The following is a 22,838-nucleotide window of genomic DNA, read 5'->3' as shown; positions in this document are numbered from 1 at the left end:
TCTATGTGAAATAATCGCTCCAGGAATTAATTGCGCCAGATAAGGAATCCAATGTTTCATTCATTTGCCTTTCTCTAATAATGTGGCTGTAAATTGATCATGTCCGGGATCGGCTTCTCGAGGTAATTTCATAGCGATGAATTACAATCTGTCCTCTGGTAATTGCAAGCCCTGTCTTGTGGGATTGCATTTGATACAGCCGGGGAGACATTTATTGCTTCATTTATTTCTATCCGTATATCCAGGGACAGAAAAACACAACAAATGTAAGGCTGCATTCACACGGCCGTCTAGACCCGTCTGTTCTTCTCCCGTCAAAAAAAAAAAAAAAAACAGACAATAAGGGATGCAAACGGATGTTATCCATTTGTATCCGTTATTGTTCAGTTAATAAACCCCCCCCAAAAAATAATGTTTTTGTTCTGAGCATGCTCAGAAGTAAAAACGGATTGAAAAAACGGATGCAAACACATGACATTAAAGGCTCAACCGTTTTCCATAGACTTCAATGACGGAAGTTCTGCCGTAAAAAAACCCAGAAATGAGTGCAGATGGGTACAAGCGGATGTAAACTGATTGTAAAAAAAAAATCCCATTGACATGAATGGAATTCTTTTAAAACCGTTTTTAATCTGTTTACAGCCTGAAAGAATGGAACTGGAACGGGGAATAAAAAAAAAAAAACGGGGACAGACGGCTGTAAGAAAAAAAAATTATAATAAATAAATAAAATAAACAAAAAACAGCACCACCCCTGTCCTCAGGCTGTGTGTGGTATTACAATTTATGCCCCATTTACTTAAAGTGTACCTGTCATCAACAAAAACTTTTTATATAATGTAGATAATACCATTATATGTAGATTTCTAATATACATTGGTTAAAAAATGTGTATATTTTTGTTCCTGCAGCTATTGCCTGTGTGTCTCTATGAGGAGTCCAAATACAGGAAGTGTGGGAGGACAAGCAGGGCTCTGTACACTGAGGACAAGCAGGGCTCTGTACACTGAGGACAAGCAGGGCTCTGTACACTGAGGACAAGCAGGGCTCTGTACACTGAGGACAAGCGGGGCTCTGTACACTGACGACAAGCGGGGCTCTGTACACTGACGACAAGCGGGGCTCTGTACACTGAGGACAAGCGGGGCTCTGTACACTGAGGACAAGCGGGGCTCTGTACACTGAGGACAAGCGGGGCTCTGTACAATGAGGACAAGCGGGGCTCTGTACACTGAGGACAAGCGGGGCTCTGTACACTGAGGACAAGCGGGGCTCTGTACACTGAGGACAAGCGGGGCTCTGTACACTGAGGACAAGCGGGGCTCTGTACACTGAGGACAAGCGGGGCTCTGTACACTGTGGACAAGCGGGGCTCTGTACACTGAGGACAAGCGGGGCTCTGTACTCTGAGGACAAGCGGGGCTCTGTACACTGAGGACAAGCGGGGCTCTGTACACTGAGGACAAGCGGGGCTCTGTACACTGAGGACAAGCGGGGCTCTGTACACTGAGGACAAGCGGGGCTCTGTACACTGAGGACAAGCGGGGCTCTGTACACTGAGGACAAGCGGGGCTCTGTACACTGAGGACAAGCGGGGCTCTGTACACTGAGAACAAGGGGGGCTCTGTCTTGAGAGTTTCCCAACCAGGGTGCCTCCAGCTGTTGCAAAACTACAACTCCTAGCATGCCCGGACAGCCTTTTGCTGTCCAGGTATGCTGGGAGATGTAGTTTTGCAACAGCTGGAGTCACTCTGGTTGAGAAACACTGATCTGTCTAATGCTTTATAAAATGCCCGGCACTTATTTTTGTATGATTTCTTTTGGCAGTCATGGCCTTGGCTGGAGTCCGAGTGCTGGAACTGGCTGGACTGGCCCCGGCCCCCTTCTGTGGAATGATACTTGCAGACTTCGGGGCCAAAGTCATCCGGGTGGATAGATCCAATACAACGTATTCAAGCGACTCTATGGCACGGGGTAAAAGATCTATAGCCTTAAATCTGAAGAGTGTGGAAGGGATTGGTGTCCTGAAGAAGTTATGTCAGCAATCAGATGTCCTGATCGAGCCTTTCAGACATGGTAAGATTCTTATTACGTCTTATATAATAGTGCACCCTATTAGGGGATTCTCAGCCTCTACAGGGGTCCCTCAGGTTACAATATTAATTGGTTCCAGGACGACCATTGTATGTTGAGACCATTGTATGTTGAGACCATAACTCTATGGAAACCTGGTAATTGGTTCTGAAGCCACCAAAATGTCATCCCCAAAATAGGAAAAAGGGAGGAATAAAGAAAAATCCTTACATATAAAAGTAATAAAGATCTGCCGGGAGCTGTAATCACTGTCTATGTAGAGGACAGGAGCTTCTTCAGGGTCCTGTACAGTACACGCAATGTCCTAAAAAAGTAATGGAGCCGCCCTCACCTGGTGTCCAAAGGAGCAGGTAACCCTGGTACAGGTAAAGGGTAGTAAAGAACATGTAATACCTCCCTGTACTGTAGGGGGCGCTACCAGATACCAGTCAGTGCATACACTTCAGTAATACAAGGGTTTTACCAGTGAATGTCCATTCTGATTGGTTGGTTCTTCCAGCCATTGACACGTTTCACAGATCTGGACTGTCTGTAGTATTGTATGTTGAGTCTGGTTTCAAGTTACAATGACCCAGAAAAGACCATTGTTTGATGAAACTATTGTATGTTGAGGCCATTGTAAGTTGAGGGATCACTGTACAAGGAGTTCAGGATCCACTAGCTCGATGATGGCTACAAAGAGAGTTCATCACTCAGGAGGAATCAGCATGTCCAATCATTACATGGACAGCCTTTGGATGTCAGTAGTTATAGAAATGTTATTTAAAGGGGTAGTCCAGTGGTGAAAAACTTATCCCCTATCCTAAGGATAGGGGATAAGTTTGAGATCGGGGGGGGGGGGGTCCGGCCGCTGGGGCCCCCTGCCATCTCTCTGTACGGGGGCCAGGCTCTCCGGCCAGATAGCGGGTGTCGACCACCGCACGAAGCGGCGGCTGACACGCCCCCTCAATACATCTCTATGGCAGAGCCGGAGATTGCCGAAGGCAGCGCTTCGACTCTGCCATAGTTTTATTAAGGGGGCGTGTCGGCCGCTGCTTCGTGCGGAGGTCGACACACCCCCTTCCTGCGGGCTCTCGGGGCTCCGTTCAGGAGATTGCAGGGGGCCCCAGCGGTCGGACCCCCCGCGATCTCAAACTTATCCCCTATCCTTAAGATAGGGGGGATAAGTTGTTCACCACTGAGTCACCACTGGACTACTCCTTTAAAGGGGTACTCTAGTGGGAAAAAAATAATATTTTCAAATCAACTGGTGCCAGAAAGTTAAACAGATTTTTAAATTACTTCTATATAAAAATCTTAATCCTTTCAGTATTTAATCAGCTGTTGTATGCTCCAGAGGAAGTTGTGTAGTTCTTTCCAGTCTGACCACAGTGCTCTCTGCTGCCACCTCTGTCCGTGTCAGGAACTGTCTGGAGCACGACAGCTTTTCTATGGGGATTTGCTTCTGGTCTGGACAGTTCCTGACATAGACAGAAGTGTCAGAAGAGAGCACTGTGGTCAGACTGAAAAAGAACTACACAGTTTCCTGTGGAGCATACAGCAGCTGATAAGTACTGGAAGGATGAAGATTTTTACATAGAAGTAAATTACAAATCTGTTTAACTTTCTGGCACCAGTTGATTTGAAAACATTTGTTTTCCACCAAAGTACCCCTTTAATGTCTCCTGTGGTGATACTGTAGAGGAAGCAAACTCTACCCCATATATTAGATCTGGTCCTTTCAGCAGAACAAATGGAGAGTCCCCTAACTTTCAGTTTTATAGAAATAATACCCAATTTATAAATCAAAAGTTCCAGATTTCCTAATAGGTTGTGCATTTCATATTCTCATCATTTTCCAGATATGTTAGCTGCCTGTGAATGGGAACTCTTAACAGAACCTGTACACAGTCTAGACAATGCTCTGTGAGCTAAACATCCTGAACTCCAGACTGATACATTGTACATAGCTAGTCCTGCTCTCAGCTGAGAAGTGGAGACAATTGTATCCAGTCTAGACAATGCTCTGTGAGCTAAACATCCTGGACTCCAGACTGATACATTGTACATAGCTAGTCCTGCTCTCAGCTGAGAAGTGGAGACAATTGTATCCAGTCTAGACAATGCTCTGTGAGCTAAACAGCCTGGACCCCAGACTGATACATTGTACATAGCTAGTTCTGCTCTCAGCTGAGAAGTGGAGACAATTGTATCCAGTCTAGACAATGCTCTGTGAGCTAAACATCCTGGACTCCAGACTGATACATTGTACATAGCTAGTCCTGCTCTCAGCTGAGAAGTCGAGACAATTGTATCCAGTCTAGACAATGCTCTGTGAGCTAAACATCCTGGACTCCAGACTGATACATTGTACATAGCTAGTCCTGCTCTCAGCTGAGAAGTGGAGACAATTGTATCCAGTCTAGACAATGCTCTGTGAGCTAAACATCCTGGACTCCAGACTGATACATTGTACATGGCTAGTCCTGCTCTCAGCTGAGAAGTGGAGACAATTGTATCCAGTCTAGACAGTGCTCTGTGAGCTAAACAGCCTTGATTCCAGACTGATACATGGTTCATAGCTAGTCCTGCTCTCAGCTGAGAAGTGGAGACAATTGTATCCAGTCTACACAATGCTCTGTGAGCTAAACAGCCTGGACTCCAGACTGATACACTGTACATAGCTAGTCCGGCTCTCAGCTGAGAAGTGGAGACAATTGTATCCAGTCTAGACAATGCTCTGTGAGCTAAACATCCTGGACTCCAGACTGATACATTGTACATAGCTAGTCCTGCTCTCAGCTGAGAAATGGAGACAATTGTATCCAGTCTAGACAATGCTCTGTGAGCTAAACATCCTGGACTCCAGACTGATACATTGTACATAGCTAGTCCTGCTCTCAGCTGAGAAGTGGAGACAATTGTATCCAGTCTAGACAATGCTCTGTGAGCTAAACATCCTGGACCCCAGACTGATACATTGTACATAGCTAGTCCTGCTCTCAGCTGAGAAGTGGAGACAATTGTATCCAGTCTAGACAATGCTCTGTGAGCTAAACAGCCTGGACTCCAGACTGATACATTGTACATAGCTAGTCCTGCTCTCAGCTGAGAAGTGGAGACAATTGTATCCAGTCTAGACAATGCTCTGTGAGCTAAACAGCCTGGACCCCAGACTGATACATTGTACATAGCTAGTTCTGCTCTCAGCTGAGAAGTGGAGACAATTGTATCCAGTCTAGACAATGCTCTGTGAGCTAAACATCCTGGACTCCAGACTGATACATTGTACATAGCTAGTCCTGCTCTCAGCTGAGAAGTGGAGACAATTGTATCCAGTCTAGACAATGCTCTGTGAGCTAAACATCCTGGACTCCAGACTGATACATTGTACATAGCTAGTCCTGCTCTCAGCTGAGAAGTGGAGACAATTGTATCCAGTCTAGACAATGCTCTGTGAGCTAAACATCCTGGACTCCAGACTGATACATTGTACATGGCTAGTCCTGCTCTCAGCTGAGAAGTGGAGACAATTGTATCCAGTCTAGACAGTGCTCTGTGAGCTAAACAGCCTTGATTCCAGACTGATACATGGTTCATAGCTAGTCCTGCTCTCAGCTGAGAAGTGGAGACAATTGTATCCAGTCTAGACAATGCTCTGTGAGCTAAACAGCCTGGACTCCAGACTGATACATTGTACATAGCTAGTCCTGCTCTCAGCTGAGAAGTGGAGACAATTGTATCCAGTCTAGACAATGCTCTGTGAGCTAAACATCCTGGACTCTAGACTGATACATTGTACATAGCTAGTCCTGCTCTCAGCTGAGAAGTGGAGACAATTGTATCCAGTCTAGACAATGCTCTGTGAGCTAAACAGCCTGGACTCCAGACTGATACATTGTACATAGCTAGTCCTGCTCTCAGCTGAGAAATGGAGACAATTGTATCCAGTCTAGACAATGCTCTGTGAGCTAAACATCCTGGACTCCAGACTGATACATTGTACATAGCTAGTCCTGCTCTCAGCTGAGAAGTGGAGACACTTGTATCCAGTCTAGACAATGCTCTGTGAGCTAAACATCCTGGACCCCAGACTGATACATTGTACATAGCTAGTCCTGCTCTCAGCTGAGAAGTGGAGACAATATCCAGTCTAGACAATGCTCTGTGAGCTAAACATCCTGGACTCCAGACTGATACATTGTACATAGCTAGTCCTGCTCTCAGCTGAGAAATGGAGACAATTGTATCCAGTCTAGACAATGCTCTGTGAGCTAAACATCCTGGACTCCAGACTGATACATTGTACATAGCTAGTCCTGCTCTCAGCTGAGAAGTGGAGACACTTGTATCCAGTCTAGACAATGCTCTGTGAGCTAAACATCCTGGACCCCAGACTGATACATTGTACATAGCTAGTCCTGCTCTCAGCTGAGAAGTGGAGACAATATCCAGTCTAGACAATGCTCTGTGAGCTAAACATCCTGGACTCCAGACTGATACATTGTACATAGCTAGTCCTGCTCTCAGCTGAGAAGTGGAGACAATTGTATCCTGTCTAGACAATGCTCTGTGAGCTAAAGAGAAGGAAAAAGACTGCAGGATCTGACTACACAGGGTTGGTTTGTAGTCTGTTACCATGTGAGGCATAGATTTTCATAGTAGGGTCTACATACCCTTTAAAAATATATATACTGTACTGTTCTTGTATATTGCATTTTACACTAATGAGGTCCCTGTCAGCTAGAACAGTGTTTCCCAACAAGGGTGCCTCCAGCTGTTGCAAAACTACAACTCTCAGCATGCCCGGACAGCCGTTGGCTGTCCGGGCCTGCTGGGAGTTGTAGTTTTGCAACAGCTGGAGGCATACTGGTTAGGAAACACTGAGCTAGAGGATTGACATCATATGTATGTATATATAATGTATATATGGTCTGATCTGCAGGTGTGATGGAGGGTCTGGGCCTGGGTCCTGATGTTATCCTAAAAGAAAACCCCCGACTCATATACGCACGGCTGACTGGATTCGGGCAGTCTGGGAAATATGCAAAGTCAGCAGGTCATGATATTAACTATGTCTCCATGTCAGGTAAGAATAAAACATACTCATACACATAGGTCCTAGGGACTATTAAAGGGACCTTGGGTAGTCATAGACTGCTACAATGTAGAAACCATACTGTAACAGTGAGTTCAGAGCATTGTCTAGTCTGGATACAATTATATATACTCTTCTCAGCTGAGAGCAGGACTAGCTATGTACAATGTATCAGTCTGGAGTCCAGGCTGTTTAGCTCACAGAGCATTGTCTAGACTGGATACAATTGTCTCCACTTCTCAGCTGAGAGCAGGACTAGCTATGTACAATGTATCAGTCTGGAGTCCAGGCTGTTTAGCTCACAGAGCATTGTCTAGACTGGATACAATTGTCTCCACTTCTCAGCTGAGAGCAGGACTAGCTATATACAATGTATCAGTCTGGAGTCCAGGATGTTTAGCTCACAGAGCATTGTCTAGACTGGATACAATGGTCTCCACTTCTCAGCTGAGAGTAGGACTAGCTATGTACAATGTATCAGTCTGGAGTCCAGGATGTTTAGCTCACAGAGCATTGTCTAGACTGGATATTGTCTCCACTTCTCAGCTGAGAGCAGGACTAGCTATGTACAATGTATCAGTCTGGAGTCCAGGATGTTTAGCTCACAGAGCATTGTCTAGACTGGATACAATGGTCTCCACTTCTCAGCTGAGAGCAGGACTAGCTATGTACAATGTATCAGTCTGGAGTCCAGGCTGTTTAGCTCACAGAGCATTGTCTAGACTGGATACAATTGTCTCCACTTCTCAGCTGAGAGCAGGACTAGCTATGTACAATGTATCAGTCTGGAGTCCAGGCTGTTTAGCTCACAGAGCATTGTCTAGACTGGATACAATTGTCTTCACTTCTCAGCTGAGAGCAGGACTAGCTATGTACAATGTATCAGTCTGGAGTCCAGGATGTTTAGCTCACAGAGCATTGTCTAGACTGGATACAATGATATATACTCTTCTCAGCTGAGAGCAGGACTAGCTATGTACAATGTATCAGTCTGGTGTCCAGGCTGTTTAGCTCACAGAGCATTGTCTAGACTGGATATAATTGTCTCCACTTCTCAGCTGAGAGCAGGACTAGCTATGTACAATGTATCAATCTGGAGTCCAGGATTTTTAGCTCACAGAGCATTGTCTAGACTGGATACAATTGTCTCCACTTCTCAGCTGAGAGCAGGACTAGCTATGTACAATGTATCAGTCTGGGGTCCAGGCTGTTTAGCTCACAGAGCATTGTCTAGACTGGATACAATTGTCTTCACTTCTCAGCTGAGAGCAGGACTAGCTATGTACAATGTATCAGTCTGGAGTCCAGGCTGTTTAGCTCACAGAGCATTGTCTAGACTGGATACAATTGTCTCCACTTCTCAGCTGAGAGCAGGACTAGCTATGTACAATGTATCAGTCTGGAGTCCAGGATGTTTAGCTCACAGAGCATTGTCTAGACTGGATACAATTGTCTCCACTTCTCAGCTGAGAGCAGGACTAGCTATGTACAATGTATCAGTCTGGAGTCCAGGATGTTTAGCTCACAGAGCATTGTCTAGACTGGATATTGTCTCCACTTCTCAGCTGACTGCTAGAAATCATTAACCCTTTCTGGGCTTCCATTTACTATTGAACATACAATATGCATTTTGATGAAAATTAGATGAAGGTCATGTGAAGGACACAATGTTTCTGAATATACAATATGACATTAATGGAGAGGATTGTTACGGTTGCATATATTATACATACTAATGGAGTACATAATAAATTAATGCTTATCACTCTGGAACGCTGTATTTCATGCTCAGCCGGGAAAAAGAAATAAAATAAGATTAAAGGACTCACCCAGCTTTCTAAGACCCCTGCAGAGAGATCGTCTTGTTTTGCAGGGAAGCTGTGGGGAGTGGGGGGCGTATTGTACCTTTCGTGAATAAGCTATTTCGGAGTCTGGAAAAGCTGTGTGCCAGAGTAATAGCTGACATTTTGGTTATCTCCCTGCTTACCCAGAATCAACCGTTTTAGTACAGAGAAACTACAATTCCCAGCATGCCCGGACCCAGTCCTAGATTTTCCATCACACCTGCAGATCAGACCATATATACAATATGCAAACATACATATGAAGACTATCCTCTAGCTCAGTGTTTCCTAACCAGTAGGTCTCCAGCTGTTGCAAAACTACAACTCCCAGCATGCCCGGACAGCCTTTGGCTGTCCGGGCATGCTGAGAGTTTTAGTTTTGCAACAGCTGGAGGCACTCCGGTTGGGAAACACTGTTTTAGTTAAAGAATAGGGAAATGGAGAAGATGCTGTAAATGGACGTTCTTGCTCATTTCTAGGTTTGCTTTCAAGACTTGGAAGAAAGCATGAGAACCCAACTTTCCCGCTGAACCTCCTTGCGGACTTTGCCGGCGGAAGCTACATCTGTGCCTTGGGGATTGCCATGTCTCTTTTTGAGCGTACAAGATCGGGGAAAGGGCAGGTCATCGATTCAAGTATGGTAGGTATACCTCACCCCTGGGGGTAAAAGTAAAAATTATGGGGAGCCACAGCAAAGCCACCAACACCCCTACTACCCCCCCCCCCCCCAACATCCCAAAGCATTCTAAGGCAATATCCCATAGAGTATTTTTTCCCTGCATTTTTTGGTAAATATTATGTGCCAACCAATGTGCGCAATGCATGTCCATTGTTTTCAATAGAAAAACATGCTGCAGTTCACACTGAATTGCGGTACCTATATTTTTTTATTTTTTTATTTTTTTAAGTTTTCATTTTGAAAAAGTGACATATCCCTTAGGCTAGGTTCACACTGAGGATATTTCCACTGCAGCAGTGTCCCATTACTTTCCATGGCATTCTGCTGCACAGTGAACACTAAGAAAATTCAGCGGCGTAGCTTTCACTTCTGTGGGGACGCCAATGTCCGCAGGGTCCTAGCGCCGACTGATTCAGTCAATGACGTCTGTTCTCGGAATCTCCAGCTGTAGAGTCATCAGTCTGAACATAGCCTTATTCTGAGAGAATCACTTAGAAGTGTAGGATGCAGATTAACTTTCATCCAAAAATGCATTCCAGAGTGTCCAAAATACCCTACAGAAATACCTTTAAAGTACGTTCACACGGGCGGATTACCTGCGGAATTTCCGCACCGTATCTGCTGCGGAAAATCCGCTGCGGGTTTTGCTACCTTTGGGTACGTTCACACGAGCGGATCCTTAGCGTATTTTACGCTGCGGATCCACAGCTGAAGGACTGCTGTATGCTGCCTTTACTTGTGCCTGCTCAGAGTGGCAATCTGCCGCAACGAGCAGACACACTACGATGTGCGAGTTCCCGAGCGCATGCGCAGCATACTAGCGTATCGCGGCAGCTCTTGGCCTAGCTCATAGAGCAGGGGGAGCGGCCGCAATATGTGCAAATATACCGCGCATGCACGGCGACTTGCACATCGCTTCAGTGTGTCTGCTCGTAGCGGCGTATTGCAGTTCCGAGCAGGCACATGTAAAGGCACCATACAGCGTTACTTCAGTGGTGGATCTGCAGCAGAAAATCCGCAATAGAAACCGATTTGCAGATTTTACATCACTCATTGAAGTCAATGGTAGAAAAATCCGCTGCCGATTTTCTGCTGCAGATACGCTGCCGAAATTTCACAGGTAATCCGCCCATGTGAATGAGCCCTTGAACGGGTACTTCCCTGGACATCTTATTCCCTATCCAAAGTATAGGGAATAAATAGCTGATCTCAAGAGTCCGGCCACTGGGACCCCCTGCGATCTCCGGGCTGGCACCCAGGCGTTCTGAACATTCATGCTCAGAACGCTGGGTTCGGGCGGCCGTTGTCATGATGTCACACCACACCCATACATTCATGTCTATGGGAAGGGGGCGTGATGAACAACCACAGAACGCCGGGGTGCCTGCCCAGAGATCTCAGGGGTCTCAACGGCCAGAACCCCCCCCCACAATCAGAAATCTTATCCACTATCTTTTGGATTGGAGTACCCCTTTAAGTGCTCCAGAACATGGCAAAGGTGATTTTGTCATTTTGCTACCATAGTCATCAGTTGTTCTAAATAAAACTGCACATCCTGCATTATCTTTAGGGTACGTTCACACTACAGAATCTCCGCCTGGACATATTCCGGGTGGAGATTCAGTCTTCAGCGGGTGCCACCACTAGGACGGCACGGCAGCACTAGGATGGCACGGCATCGGCGGTGATGCTGTCTGCACAGAATCCCAATGAAAACAATGTAGTGTGAATGCAGCCTAACTGGAATCTTTCTTAAAGTATATAAATCAAGAAACCTCACTGAAGTACCGCAATGCACACATTCAGCTCTACTACATCTGTAGTCACTATGAAATACAACCCGCCATTGTGCAGCATCATTTCCTAAGAGAGGACCCAAAATCTAGCCAGTGGAATATAAAACACATACAGTATCTTGATGTACAGTAGCAGATGTAGTGTTGGGATGGAAAATGACACATTCAGCTCTGCTACAAACTTAAATAAACAGAACATCGCATATACAGCTGCATTTTTTGCATCCTGATTTGCCAACTATATTGCAGTACAGATTTATTATTATTATTATTTTAGTCCTTGTATAACCAGACAGCAATGATCCCAGACAGGACTGAGAGAATGACTTAAAATCAATACCAGCAGCCGATCCCAGCATAAGCGGCGTCTCCGAGGACTACGATCCCTATCATAGTCAGTAGCATATTTAATGGTGTTTGTCATGCTTGCTGTCAGGACACATTAAACAGTTAATACATTAGATCCCCATGTTTTTTCCTCTGGATTCCCCCAACAGACCACGCTCGCTTTTATCCTCTGAGACGTCCCCCGTTATTGTAGAGGATTAAGGTAAAGTTCAGATCCTGGGGAGGGGGGGGGGGGGTATGTTTGCATAAAGCAGAGCCAGTGCTTTGTTATGCAGTTACAGAATTGATTATTAATTACAGAATCTCCAGGCTAAATAAATCAGGCGTAGCAGAGCTGTGTTTGTCCGGAGGTCCCTTTGGTACACGTTTCTTGTTAATAATGTATTTTGCGTTTGGTTTTTACATGGGACTGTAGGTAAAACTACATATAGTGTTCATCTCTGCTACATATGTACAATAATATCCAGTCATATCAGTGCAAACATCATCTAGTACTATTTGCTATATATCTGGACAGACAGCACTGGAGTCTGTCCACCATTCAAGTGACCATCCGGATTGCCAGTCCAGAACCAAACGCAAAAGTGTAGATGGAGGCCCGAAGTAGTGTTTCAGCTGTGTTTTTTATTGCATTCCCCATAAGGTGCAACGTTGCACCTTATGGGGAATGCAATAAAAAACACAGCTTTCATGGGTACTCCGCCCCTGGACATCTTATCTCCTAAAATGACCTCACACTTACAAACAAGGAATCATGGGACTTGTAGTTGGAGAGAGGAAACTCCAACAGGAAATAGCCAGTTCACAAAAAGATAGCCACAGCATTATGGTGGACTTAGAACATAGCTGTTTAGCTCCAATACAAGCGCAGATCCTTCCTAAGCATGTCCATTACTGGCTGGCAGGTAAGTACTAAAATCACCTTATGGTGGAGAACCCCTTTAAGTTGCTAAAAATAACAAACCATACTGCCCTGCACCTGTTTGAGTAGGGCTAAGTTAGAGGGGCACACCAGAGATTTTTATTTTTTTAAATCAGTTGGCGTCAAAAAGTTAAACCGATTTGTAAATTACTTCTATATAAAAATCTTAATCCTTCCAGTACTTTTCAGCTGCTGTATGCTCCAAGGGAAGTTGTGTAGTTCTTTCCAGACTGACCACAGTGCTCTCTGCTGCCACCTCTGTCCGTGTCAGGAACTGTCCAGAGTAGGAGCAAACCCCTTCTGCCTTGTAAGGAAATAATGGGGTGTTTTACAGAGCCTTTTTGTTTGCTAATTCCGAGCCACATCTCATCAGATACATTCTGTATAAGCTGTGTATATTGTTATCATTAAAGGGGTACTCTGGTGAAAACCTTTTTTTTTTTTTTTTAAATCAACTGGTGCCAGAAAGTTAAACATATTTGTAAATTACGTCTATTAAAAAAATCTTAATCCTTCCTGTACTTATTAGCTGCTGAATACTACAGTGGAAATTATTTTCCGTTTGAAACACAGAGCTGTCTGCTGACATCATGAGCACAGTGCTCTCTGCTGACATCTCTGTCCATTTTAGTAACTGTCCAGAGTAGGAAAAAATCCCCATTGCAAACATATGCTGCTCTGGACAGTTCCTAAAATGATCAGAGATGTCAGCAGACAGCTCTATGTTTCAAAAAGAAAAGAATTTCCGCTGTAGTATTCAGCAGCAAATAAGTACAGGAAGGATTAAGATTATTTTTTTTTTTATAGAAGTAATTTACAAATCTGTATAACTTTCTGGCAACAGTTGATTAAAAAAAATAAAAAAATAAAAAGTTTTTCATCGGAGTACCCCTTTAAAGGGGATGTCCAGTGAATCCACAGGTAAGGGGATAAGTAGCTGATCTCTGTATCTCCAGCGCTCCCATACAAATGAATGGAGCGCATGCCATCTACATCACGCACTTAAGAGCTCAGTCCTTTTCAGGAGATTGCGTGGGGTCCCAGCGGTCGTACCCCACGTGATCAGCTACTTATCCCCAAAGGGATAACATATTTTACACAGGATAACCCCTTTAACCTATTATAATGCAAAAAGGGTATGTTGTCTGACATCAGATAAGCGGCTACCAGACTGACTTGTTGACGCTTATCATTGAATCAGCACATGATCAGATAGGTAAAAATCCAAACCTGTTCATCTCTTGCTTCAGAAGTGAATCTGATGGGGCAATACAAGTATAATGCTATAAAGTGTACCAGATCCCACAAAAAAATACCTGTTCTATGTTACTCAGTACCTAATCCTGGTCATGGACATGTTTATGTCTCTATCACCCATATTTCACAAAAAAAATTGTATATTACAACTGCTCAGTATCCATTTTCACAAAGGGAGGGGGCGTGTCCTTCTCTTGCCTGCCCTGTGATGACTCCTCCCCCTCTCTCACTCTGCTGACTCTCTGCTCTTGGAGGAGCCTGGCAGCCCTGCTCTGTAACCTTTTCCTCTCTGGTTTTATGCTGTGCACACACAGACAGACACACACAATGATTATTGGAGATTGCCTGTACTCTACCACCAAAGACAATATGGTGAGTGTATAACTTACATCTTCCTATGTCATTCATGTGTGTCATCCTTAGGCAGTCCTGTAATGCTGGGACTTGTAGTTTTGGAATAGTACGAGGTACACTGTTGGGATAACACTTTTTTTGCAGCAGCAGCAGCAGTGTTGCCTTCAGCTATGTGCCTACAGCTTTTGCAAAACTACAACTCTCAGCATGCCCAGACATCCTTTGACTGGCAAGGCATGCTTGGAGTTATAGTTTTGCAACAGCTGGAGGCACAGGATTGGTAAAACTCTGTGTTACAGCAGTGTTGCTGCAGGCTTTGCTCCTCCTGCAGCCGTGTCAATCAGCCATCTCATGTCCATGACCCTTGGACACGCTCATGCTGCTGTGGATCAGTGTCCCAGAAGGTATAGGGACCCCTAGTGGTGGGATTTTTTAAAAGGCAGTTTTCTTTAATAAAATGTGAGTTTTTTTTTTTTTAAAGAAGTATATTTAAAAAAAACCTATATTGTTTTGCCAAGATGTACAATATCTAAAAAGTTTTTATATCTGATAGTGCCAATTTAAATAAAATAAAATGGTTAAGTATGTTCGGACTTGCCATTATACACAGTATATCACTTATTGTTCAGGTGGAAGGTGCTGCGTACCTTGGGTCCTTTGTATGGAAGTCGCAGAGCTTAGGATTGTGGAGCAGACCTCGAGGGGAGAACCTGCTGGATGGTGGAGCGCCGTTCTATAGCACATACATGACTGCAGATGGAAAATACATGGCTGTGGGGGCTATCGAGCCTCAGTTCTATAAAGAACTCTTGAAGGGTAAGTTATTACAACCCGTGAGTCTGATATTCAGTATGTAACTTTTATGTAACATAATCCATCATTCATCTTCTACATTGACATTTTTCAGAATACGCTGGGAGCATTATATTTTTGATAATATACATGATTGAAAAGGTTGTATGCTAATCCCTAGTGGTGTAGCATGGTATAGCACTTAAAGATTATCAGTGTAGCTTTAAAGGGGTATTCCAGGAAAAAAACTTTTTCATATATATCAACTGGCTCCAGAAAGTTAAACAGATTTGTAAATGACTTCTATTAAAAAATCTTAATCGTACTTAATAGTACTTATGAGCTGCTAAAGTTGAGTTCTTTTCTGTCTAAGTGCTCTCTGATGACACCTGTCTCGGGAACTGTCCAGAGTAGAACCAAATCCCCATAGCAAACCTCTTCTACTCTGTGCAGTTCCCGAGGCAAGCAGAGGTGTCAGCAGAGAGCACTGTTGCCAGACAGAAAAGAATAACTCAACTTCAGCAGCTGATAATTATTGGAAGGATTAAGATTTTTTAATAAAAGTAATTTACAGATCTGTTTAACTTTCTGGAGCCAGTTGAAATATAAAAAAAAAATGTTTCCTGGAATACCTCTTTAAAGATTATGTGCAAAAAAGTTTCTTTCCTTTGCTTCACTGCATCTAGAATAAAACAACTTAGCAAATAGCCTTGAGTAAGAATATCTTAGGCCAGGTTCAGAATTGGGCTCCGTTCAGGAGTCACTTAAAGGGGTACTCCGCCCCTAGACATCATATCCCCTATCCAAAGGGAACCCCCGCGATCTTCCTGCTGCACTCTGTGTTTGTTTAGAGCGTCAGGTGCAGCGCCGGAAGCTTGTGATGTCACGGCTGTGCCCGCTTTTGACGTCACGGCTACGCCCCCTCAATGCAAGTCTATGGGAGGGGAGCCGTATACGGTTCAAAACGTAGGGAAACGTGGTGTGCATGTAGCCTTACCCTGTGTGTAATAGGATCCTCATCATTATTGATGATGCAATCTTAAACTAGACAGTTTAACCTCCTAGGGACATGCGCTGTAAATGTACGGCGCTGCATAGCGTCATTTTGCGCACAGTGCCGTACATTTCCGGCGTGGCTGTGACGCGAGCGTAAGAGCTGCGCTCGCATTATTCCCGGCGTGTCCCAGTGGCTGTCAGCAACCGCTGACCCTCTGGTAATGGCAGACATCAATGATCGCGCTGATGTCTGCCATTAACCCCTCAGATGCTGTGATCAATACAAATCACGGCATCTGTGGCAGTTCGGCACTTAAAATGGCTGATCTAATTGCCCGCAGCACTGCCGCAAGGATCAGATCAGCCAAGATGCTGGACGGAGGTCCCCTCACCTGCCTCCATCCGTCTCCCGGGGACTTCTGCACTGATCTGCCTTCCAGCAGACCAGAGCAGAAGATGACCGATAATACTGATCAGTGCTATGCCCTATGCATAGCCCTGACTAGTATTAGCAATCTAATGATTGCTATAAATAGTCCCCAATGGCGACATAAAAAGTGTAAAGTAAATGAAAAAAAAAAGGTGAAAAATCCCCTCCCCCAATAAAGTTTAAAATTACAACTTTTTCCTCATATTAATACACAAAAGCGTAAAAAAAAACGATAAATAATAAACATATTTGGTATTGTTGCGTGTGTAACTGTCCAAACTATTAAAATATAATGTTAATGATCCCCTACCGTGAACGGGGTAAACATTAAAAAAAAAAAGCGCCAGGAGCTTGTTACGTTATAGCCCCGCCCCCTCATGATGAAAAATTCCAACCGGAAATGATCCTGCCACAGGGCCCTTGCTGCAGCTCACGTGAAGATGAGATCGTGTCTGAAGTGGTTACTTTAAAGGGCTATTCCGGCTTTAGACATCTTATCCCCTATCCTTTGGATAGGGTATAAGAGGTCTGATCACGGGGTCCCGCCGCTGGGACCCCCGCGATCTTGGTGCAGCCCCCAGCATTCTGTGCCGGGCGCTGTCCCCGAGACGTCATGGCCATGCCCGCTCGTGACGTCACGCCATGCCCCCTCCATTCATGTCAATTGGAGGGGGCATGCCCCAAATGATACCCTCTTGGTGTCCTCCATAATATGAGTGAGTAGGTAAGTTTGTTGGCGGAAGGGTAAGGGGATCGGGTCACCAGTAAATAGGTAATCCTAGATGTTACCAGGGGTATGCTATCCCCCCTATTAGGTAGAAGCCCCCAGTAGGTAATTATGTATATGAGGAATCCTCATTATTAGGTTAAAGCCCCCAATAGGTAGGGAATCCCCCCTACCCTATTAGTAGCCCCCCCCCCCCCCAGATGCCACATAGTTAGGTCGTATAGGTACCCTTATTGTCCCCACACTTAGTAATAGTGCCCTCTTCCCCCCCCCCCCCACTTAGTAACAATGCCCCCTCTTTTCCTACAATGCTCCATGTAGTCCATGTGTTGTAGTCACATTTACAAAAAAAAAAAACTAATACCTAGCTTGCTTGCTTTCACGATGCTGCTTTTTCCCCATTTTAGGCTTGCAGTCTATGAGACTCTCCAGTTGGTCCCATGGGCAGGCACAACGAGGTCATATCATTGTGCCGACCACAACGGGGAGCCTATCGGATGCTCTCAGAATGCATGCCTTTCTGAGGTGTTTGCACTGAAAACTTGAGATCAGCTCCAGTATCCCCCCCCCCTTAATGACGGCACTGGCGACTGGCGTTGCGTGCAATGTACACATCACCACTCACTTTAGATTGTTAGGCTGGCTTCACCCACCAAAAAAAAAAAATGAACATGTCTATTCTTTCAGAGGAATATTGAGCAGAATGCATTGCCGGCTGTGGGGAACAGGAATGCCGTGCTGTCCTACAGCTTGGACTCTTGCTCTCCTAATGGTAGAGCTGCCTCTGGCCACCAGGGCTGATGTTTCATCATTTATTGTCCTGAAGTGACCCGCCATGAGAATGTGTTCAGTCCCTGGGTAGAGAAGTTTATTCTCTCTTAACTTCAATGTATTAATATTCATCCGTAGCTTTCCTGCCTTTGATGTCAGCGCGGTGACCGCTGGGCATCACTAATTTTTTCAGGTTTAATCTCCTTTTAGCATTTATAGTCTCAATCATTTTCCTGCCCGGTATCCAATTGTGTTTGAACACGAGCAACAAAATGATTTCCCTGTTTTGCAGCAATAAATCCACTTTATGTGTCAATGGAATAACTTGAAGTCAGAGTAAAGTTAATACATCTGATTCATCGCTATCTTCACCCAACACTACATACGAGATAGCTTTGTCGCGGCGTTCCCGCCGAGAGGGCAGAATTATTATGTAGCCTCTTGTTGTTCTACTTAACCATTGCATTAAGAAGCCTTTAAACTTCTTTCGGATCTGAACGCTGAGCGCTCGCCTTCTGAACTGCATGAGACGTAAATTGTGTCGGACAGAATGTTCTTGAAATAAAAGGATAGAGTGTGTAGTGGGGGGATGGGGGAGGGGGGGGGGGTCGACTCATAGGCATTTTACTGTCTGCCAGCAGTCACATGGAGCAGTGGTACTATCCTGACAAGGTCACGTCTGATATTTCTTATATCATAGGATGCATTCAACTGATGACTTGCAAAGTTTGTGTTGTACAGTAGTAAGTCGTTAAAAATACTTTGGATCCGATGGCACCAGATGAGCGGGGGGACCCATAACAGTACATGCCCACCAAAGACTACAGAACTAGAATCTAAAAGGAGATGTCGGAAGATGTGAATGAGCGCAAAATCATCCCCGCACCATCAGTTCACGAGAGCACATAGGACATGGAGATTGGACGGCCAAGGCACCAATGGCAAATGTTGGAGCGTCTTAGAGTCTGGACCATTCGGTAGTGGACGGAATGAGAAAAAATCGGGCATCCTTATTGGGGGGAGGGCAGAACAATGCTCAGTAGGATAGTGGGAAGCATTGTAGTTTACTGTGGGGATAGTGGGGAGATGAAGCTGAAGAATGCAAGTGTAAGGAAAGTAAGAAACACCATTGCTATCCACATCTGGTGTATATATGCTTGTAGTCACTTAAAGCTATATGCAACGGTGATATATTGGTACTCCACTGCCACCGCTCACTGCACATAAAATATATTATTATAGGTAATATCATATACAGTGATCCCTCAACATGCAATAGTTTCAACATACAATGGTCTTTTCTGGACCATTGTAACTTGAAACCAGACACAACATACAATGCTATGGAATCTGCGAAACGTGTCAATGACTGGAAGAACCGACCAATCAGAATGGATATTTCACTGGTAAAACCGGTGTAATCCTAAAGTGCATGCACTGACTGGTGTCTGGTAGCGCCCCCTACAGTACAGGGAGGTATTACGTGTTCTGTACTCTTTACCTCTGCCAGGGTTAGCTGCTCCTTTGGACACCAGGTGGGGGCGGCTCCATTTTCCTTTTTTTAGGACACTGAGTGTTCTGTACGGGACCCTAAAGAAGCTTCTGTCCTCTACATAGACCAGTGTTTCCCAAAGAGGGTGCCTCCAGCTGTTGCAAAACTACAACTCCCAGCATGCCCGGACAGCCGAAGGCTGTCCGGGCATGCTGGGAGTTGTAGTTTTGCAACAGCTGGAGGCACTCTGGTTGGGAAACAATGACATAGACAGTGATTTACAGCTCCCAGCAGATCGTTATTACTTTTATGTGTAAGGATTTGCTTTATCTGTATTAGTTATCTACTTAGTTATCTTTAATCCTCACTTTTTCCTATTTTTGGATGACATTTTGTGGCTTCAGAACCAATTACCAGGTTTCCATAGAGTTCTGGTCTCAACATACGATGGTTTCAACATACAATGGTCGTCCTGGAACCGATTAATATTGTAACTTGAGGGACCACTGTACTGTAAGCTTTAGAGGCTAGGGCTTTGGTAATGGGCTTTGGAGGTTGAGTAAAATGGAGAGTAGGTCCTTTGAATTAATCTCTGAACTGGTGCCCATGCAAAGGGTTAACAGACTGCATCAGCTTATGGGCAGAATCAAGTTACACGGGTTCTTTATAATATCCCTAACCAAGCAGGTGTCATGGATTATGGTAAAGGACATGGCATTTTGCTTTTATTGCTATGTGCATGACAGATAGACCTTGTCATCCATCTTAGTATCTTATACAATAGATGATCATTAATATGATACATTAGTATTACAGTGTACTATACAATCAATTAAAGTGTACCGTTCATATCCCACACAAAAATATTTTATATGTTACTCAGTACCGAATCCTTACTCAGTACTGAATTTTTATGTGTCTAGCACCTTTATTTCTCTCACAAATACCTTCTGTCTGTTGCTCATTTCCTTTGTCATTCTGTGCTCTGGAGGGGGTGTCTTCTGGCTTTGCATGACTTCTCCTCCTCCCTAAGTGCTGAGTCTCTTCATCCAATCACTGCAGGCTGCTCTGTAACCCCCTCCTCTCTGCTGCAGCCTGACAGGATGGGAGAGAGCACAATGGAGCACTAGTCCCGCCCTCACTTCCTGGACTTTGTCCCTGCCTGAGCTTCAGCTGGGTCAAAGATGATGCTGCAGACAGACAGGATTATGTTCTGGGTGGTATGGGGTGTTTTCCTATAAAATGGGAAAAACAAATCTTATGAAGTCTATTAGAAAGGTTAATGTTTTGCCAAGATGTACAACATATAAAAAGTTTTTGCATTTGACAGTGCCCATTTAAGTTATCGCAAGTTCCCTAGCAATTAAAAACTATAAAAATACGAAATGCCAGAGTTGCTCTTTTTGGTCCCATCCCTCCTCAAAAAAATGCATAAAAAAAAAATCTAAATTCTTCCTTAGGCTGCAATACCAGGCACAGCCTATAGACAGAAGGAGCGCTGTTTAGGGGAAAAGGCAGCCATGGTTTTCTTAATACTGGACAAACTCTTTAGGCTACAAACAGAGACAACCTAAAAAAAACTGCCTCTTAATTTTCTCCTCTCTGATGCAGTTTTTCTAGTGTTTTTTTTTTTTTTTTTTTTTTTAATTTAAATAGAGTCCAGTAATTTTTTTACTTGTTCCCTGCATTTACCTCATTAGGAGTCATGTGATTTAAAGGGGTACTCAGCCCCTAGACATCTTATCCACTATGCAAAGGATAGGGGACAAGATGTCTGATCGCGGGGATCCTGCCGTTGGGGACCCCCACGATCTCTGCTGGGGCACCCTAGAGGCTCCGTGCCGTATGACTGGCGATGCGGGGCATTGGGGTGTTGAGCCTAACTTGTCGCTGTAATCCGATTGACCATGATAGGGTCATGCTTCACCTTCTTATTTGGTAGTGATACAGGGAGTCTCAGGCCTTATTTTTTAGGATGTTTTCCTTGGCCCTCTTCTATAGAAGTAAATATAATACCCATAACTGATATGACTATATCCACATCTTCTACCCCCCAGGACTTGATCTCGATTCCTCTGACCTTCCTAATCAGATGAGCTTCTCCGACTGGCCTGAAATGAAAAAGCAATTTACCGAAAAGTTTTTAGAGAAATCTCAGGAGCAGTGGTGTGAGGTTTTCGATGGCATGGATGCCTGCGTGACGCCCGTCTTATCCTTTGACGATGTCGCAGCGCATGAACACAATAAAGAGCGAGGATCTTTCTTCTGTAATGATGAAGGCGAAGTGAGTCCTCGGCCCGCCCCGCTTCTCTCCAGGACACCCGCAGCGCCTTGCCCTAGCAGGGATCCTTTGATCGGTGAACATACCCTTGAAGTGCTGGCAGAATACGGCTTCAGCGCTAAAGAGATTTCTGCTCTTCAGACTTCTGGAGTGATCGCATGCAGTAACCCGAAATCCCAACTATAGTCTCCTGTCCTGGGAAAGACATGTAATTTAAATTTAACATTTTGCACAATACTGTTAATTTTTGCAAAAATAATTTTCAAAGATATATATTGTTGTCTTTCAAAAATAAGAAATGAGATTGAAATAAAATCTGTATATATTTTTTTAATTGTATGGTTTTCTATGAATTGGGGCTGTTTCAAGTTATTGTGTTGAAATGTATTACAGTGCTTAGTGAAAGAACTTTTCGACTTTTTGCCACATTTCAGGCTTCAAACATAAAGATAAAAAACTGTAATTTTTTGTGAAGAATCAACAACAAGTGAGACACAATCATGAAGTGGAACGAAATTTATTGGATATTTCAAATTTTGTTAACAAATAAAAAACTGAAAAATTGGGCGTGCAAAATTATTCAGCCCCTTTACTTTCAGTGCAGCAAACTCTCTCCAGAAGTTCAGTGAAGATCTCTGACTGATCCAATGTTGACCTAAATGACTAATGATGATAAATAGAATCCACCTGTGTGTAGTCAAGTCTCCATATACATGCACCTGCACTGTGATAGTCTCAGAGGTCCGTTTAAAGCGCAGAGAGCATCATGAAGAACAAGAAACACACAAGGCAGGTCCGAGATACTGTTGTGGAGAAGTTTAAAGCCGGATTTGGATACAAAAAGATTTCCCAAGCTTTAAACAACCCAAGGAGCACTGTGCAAGCGATAATATTGAAATGGAAGGAGTATCAAACCACTGCAAATCTACGAAGACATTGCCGTCCCTCCTAAACTTTCAGCTCATACAAGGAGAAGAC

The 22,838-nt window shown here is 44.3% G+C and overlaps 1 protein-coding gene across 9 annotated transcripts in view; it reads left to right on the top strand.

Annotated features, from left to right (window-relative positions):
- AMACR (alpha-methylacyl-CoA racemase) overlaps positions 1-22,193 on the top strand; it is a 67,509-nt gene extending 45,316 nt beyond the window's left edge. For 8 of the 9 annotated variants that reach the window (XM_056545548.1, XM_056545587.1, XM_056545578.1 and 5 more), the window contains exons 2-6: positions 1,828-2,076; positions 7,019-7,162; positions 9,495-9,655; positions 15,001-15,187; positions 21,637-22,190. In XM_056545548.1, the coding sequence (XP_056401523.1) occupies positions 1,828-2,076; positions 7,019-7,162; positions 9,495-9,655; positions 15,001-15,187; positions 21,637-22,046 (1,151 nt within the window). In that variant the 3' untranslated portion in view covers positions 22,047-22,190. Of the gene's footprint in view, positions 1-1,827; positions 2,077-7,018; positions 7,163-9,494; positions 9,656-15,000; positions 15,188-21,636 lie in introns of all 9 variants that reach the window. The other variant, XM_056545615.1, reaches the window with a different exon arrangement.
- The last annotated feature ends 645 nt before the right edge of the window (positions 22,194-22,838 follow it).

Source organism: Hyla sarda, chromosome 1 (genome assembly GCF_029499605.1).
Source record: "Hyla sarda isolate aHylSar1 chromosome 1, aHylSar1.hap1, whole genome shotgun sequence".
In the NCBI taxonomy this organism is placed as follows: Eukaryota; Metazoa; Chordata; class Amphibia; order Anura; family Hylidae; genus Hyla; species Hyla sarda.
Note: the sequence above shows the minus strand (reverse complement) of the source record. Positions and strands in the feature narration are given on the sequence as shown.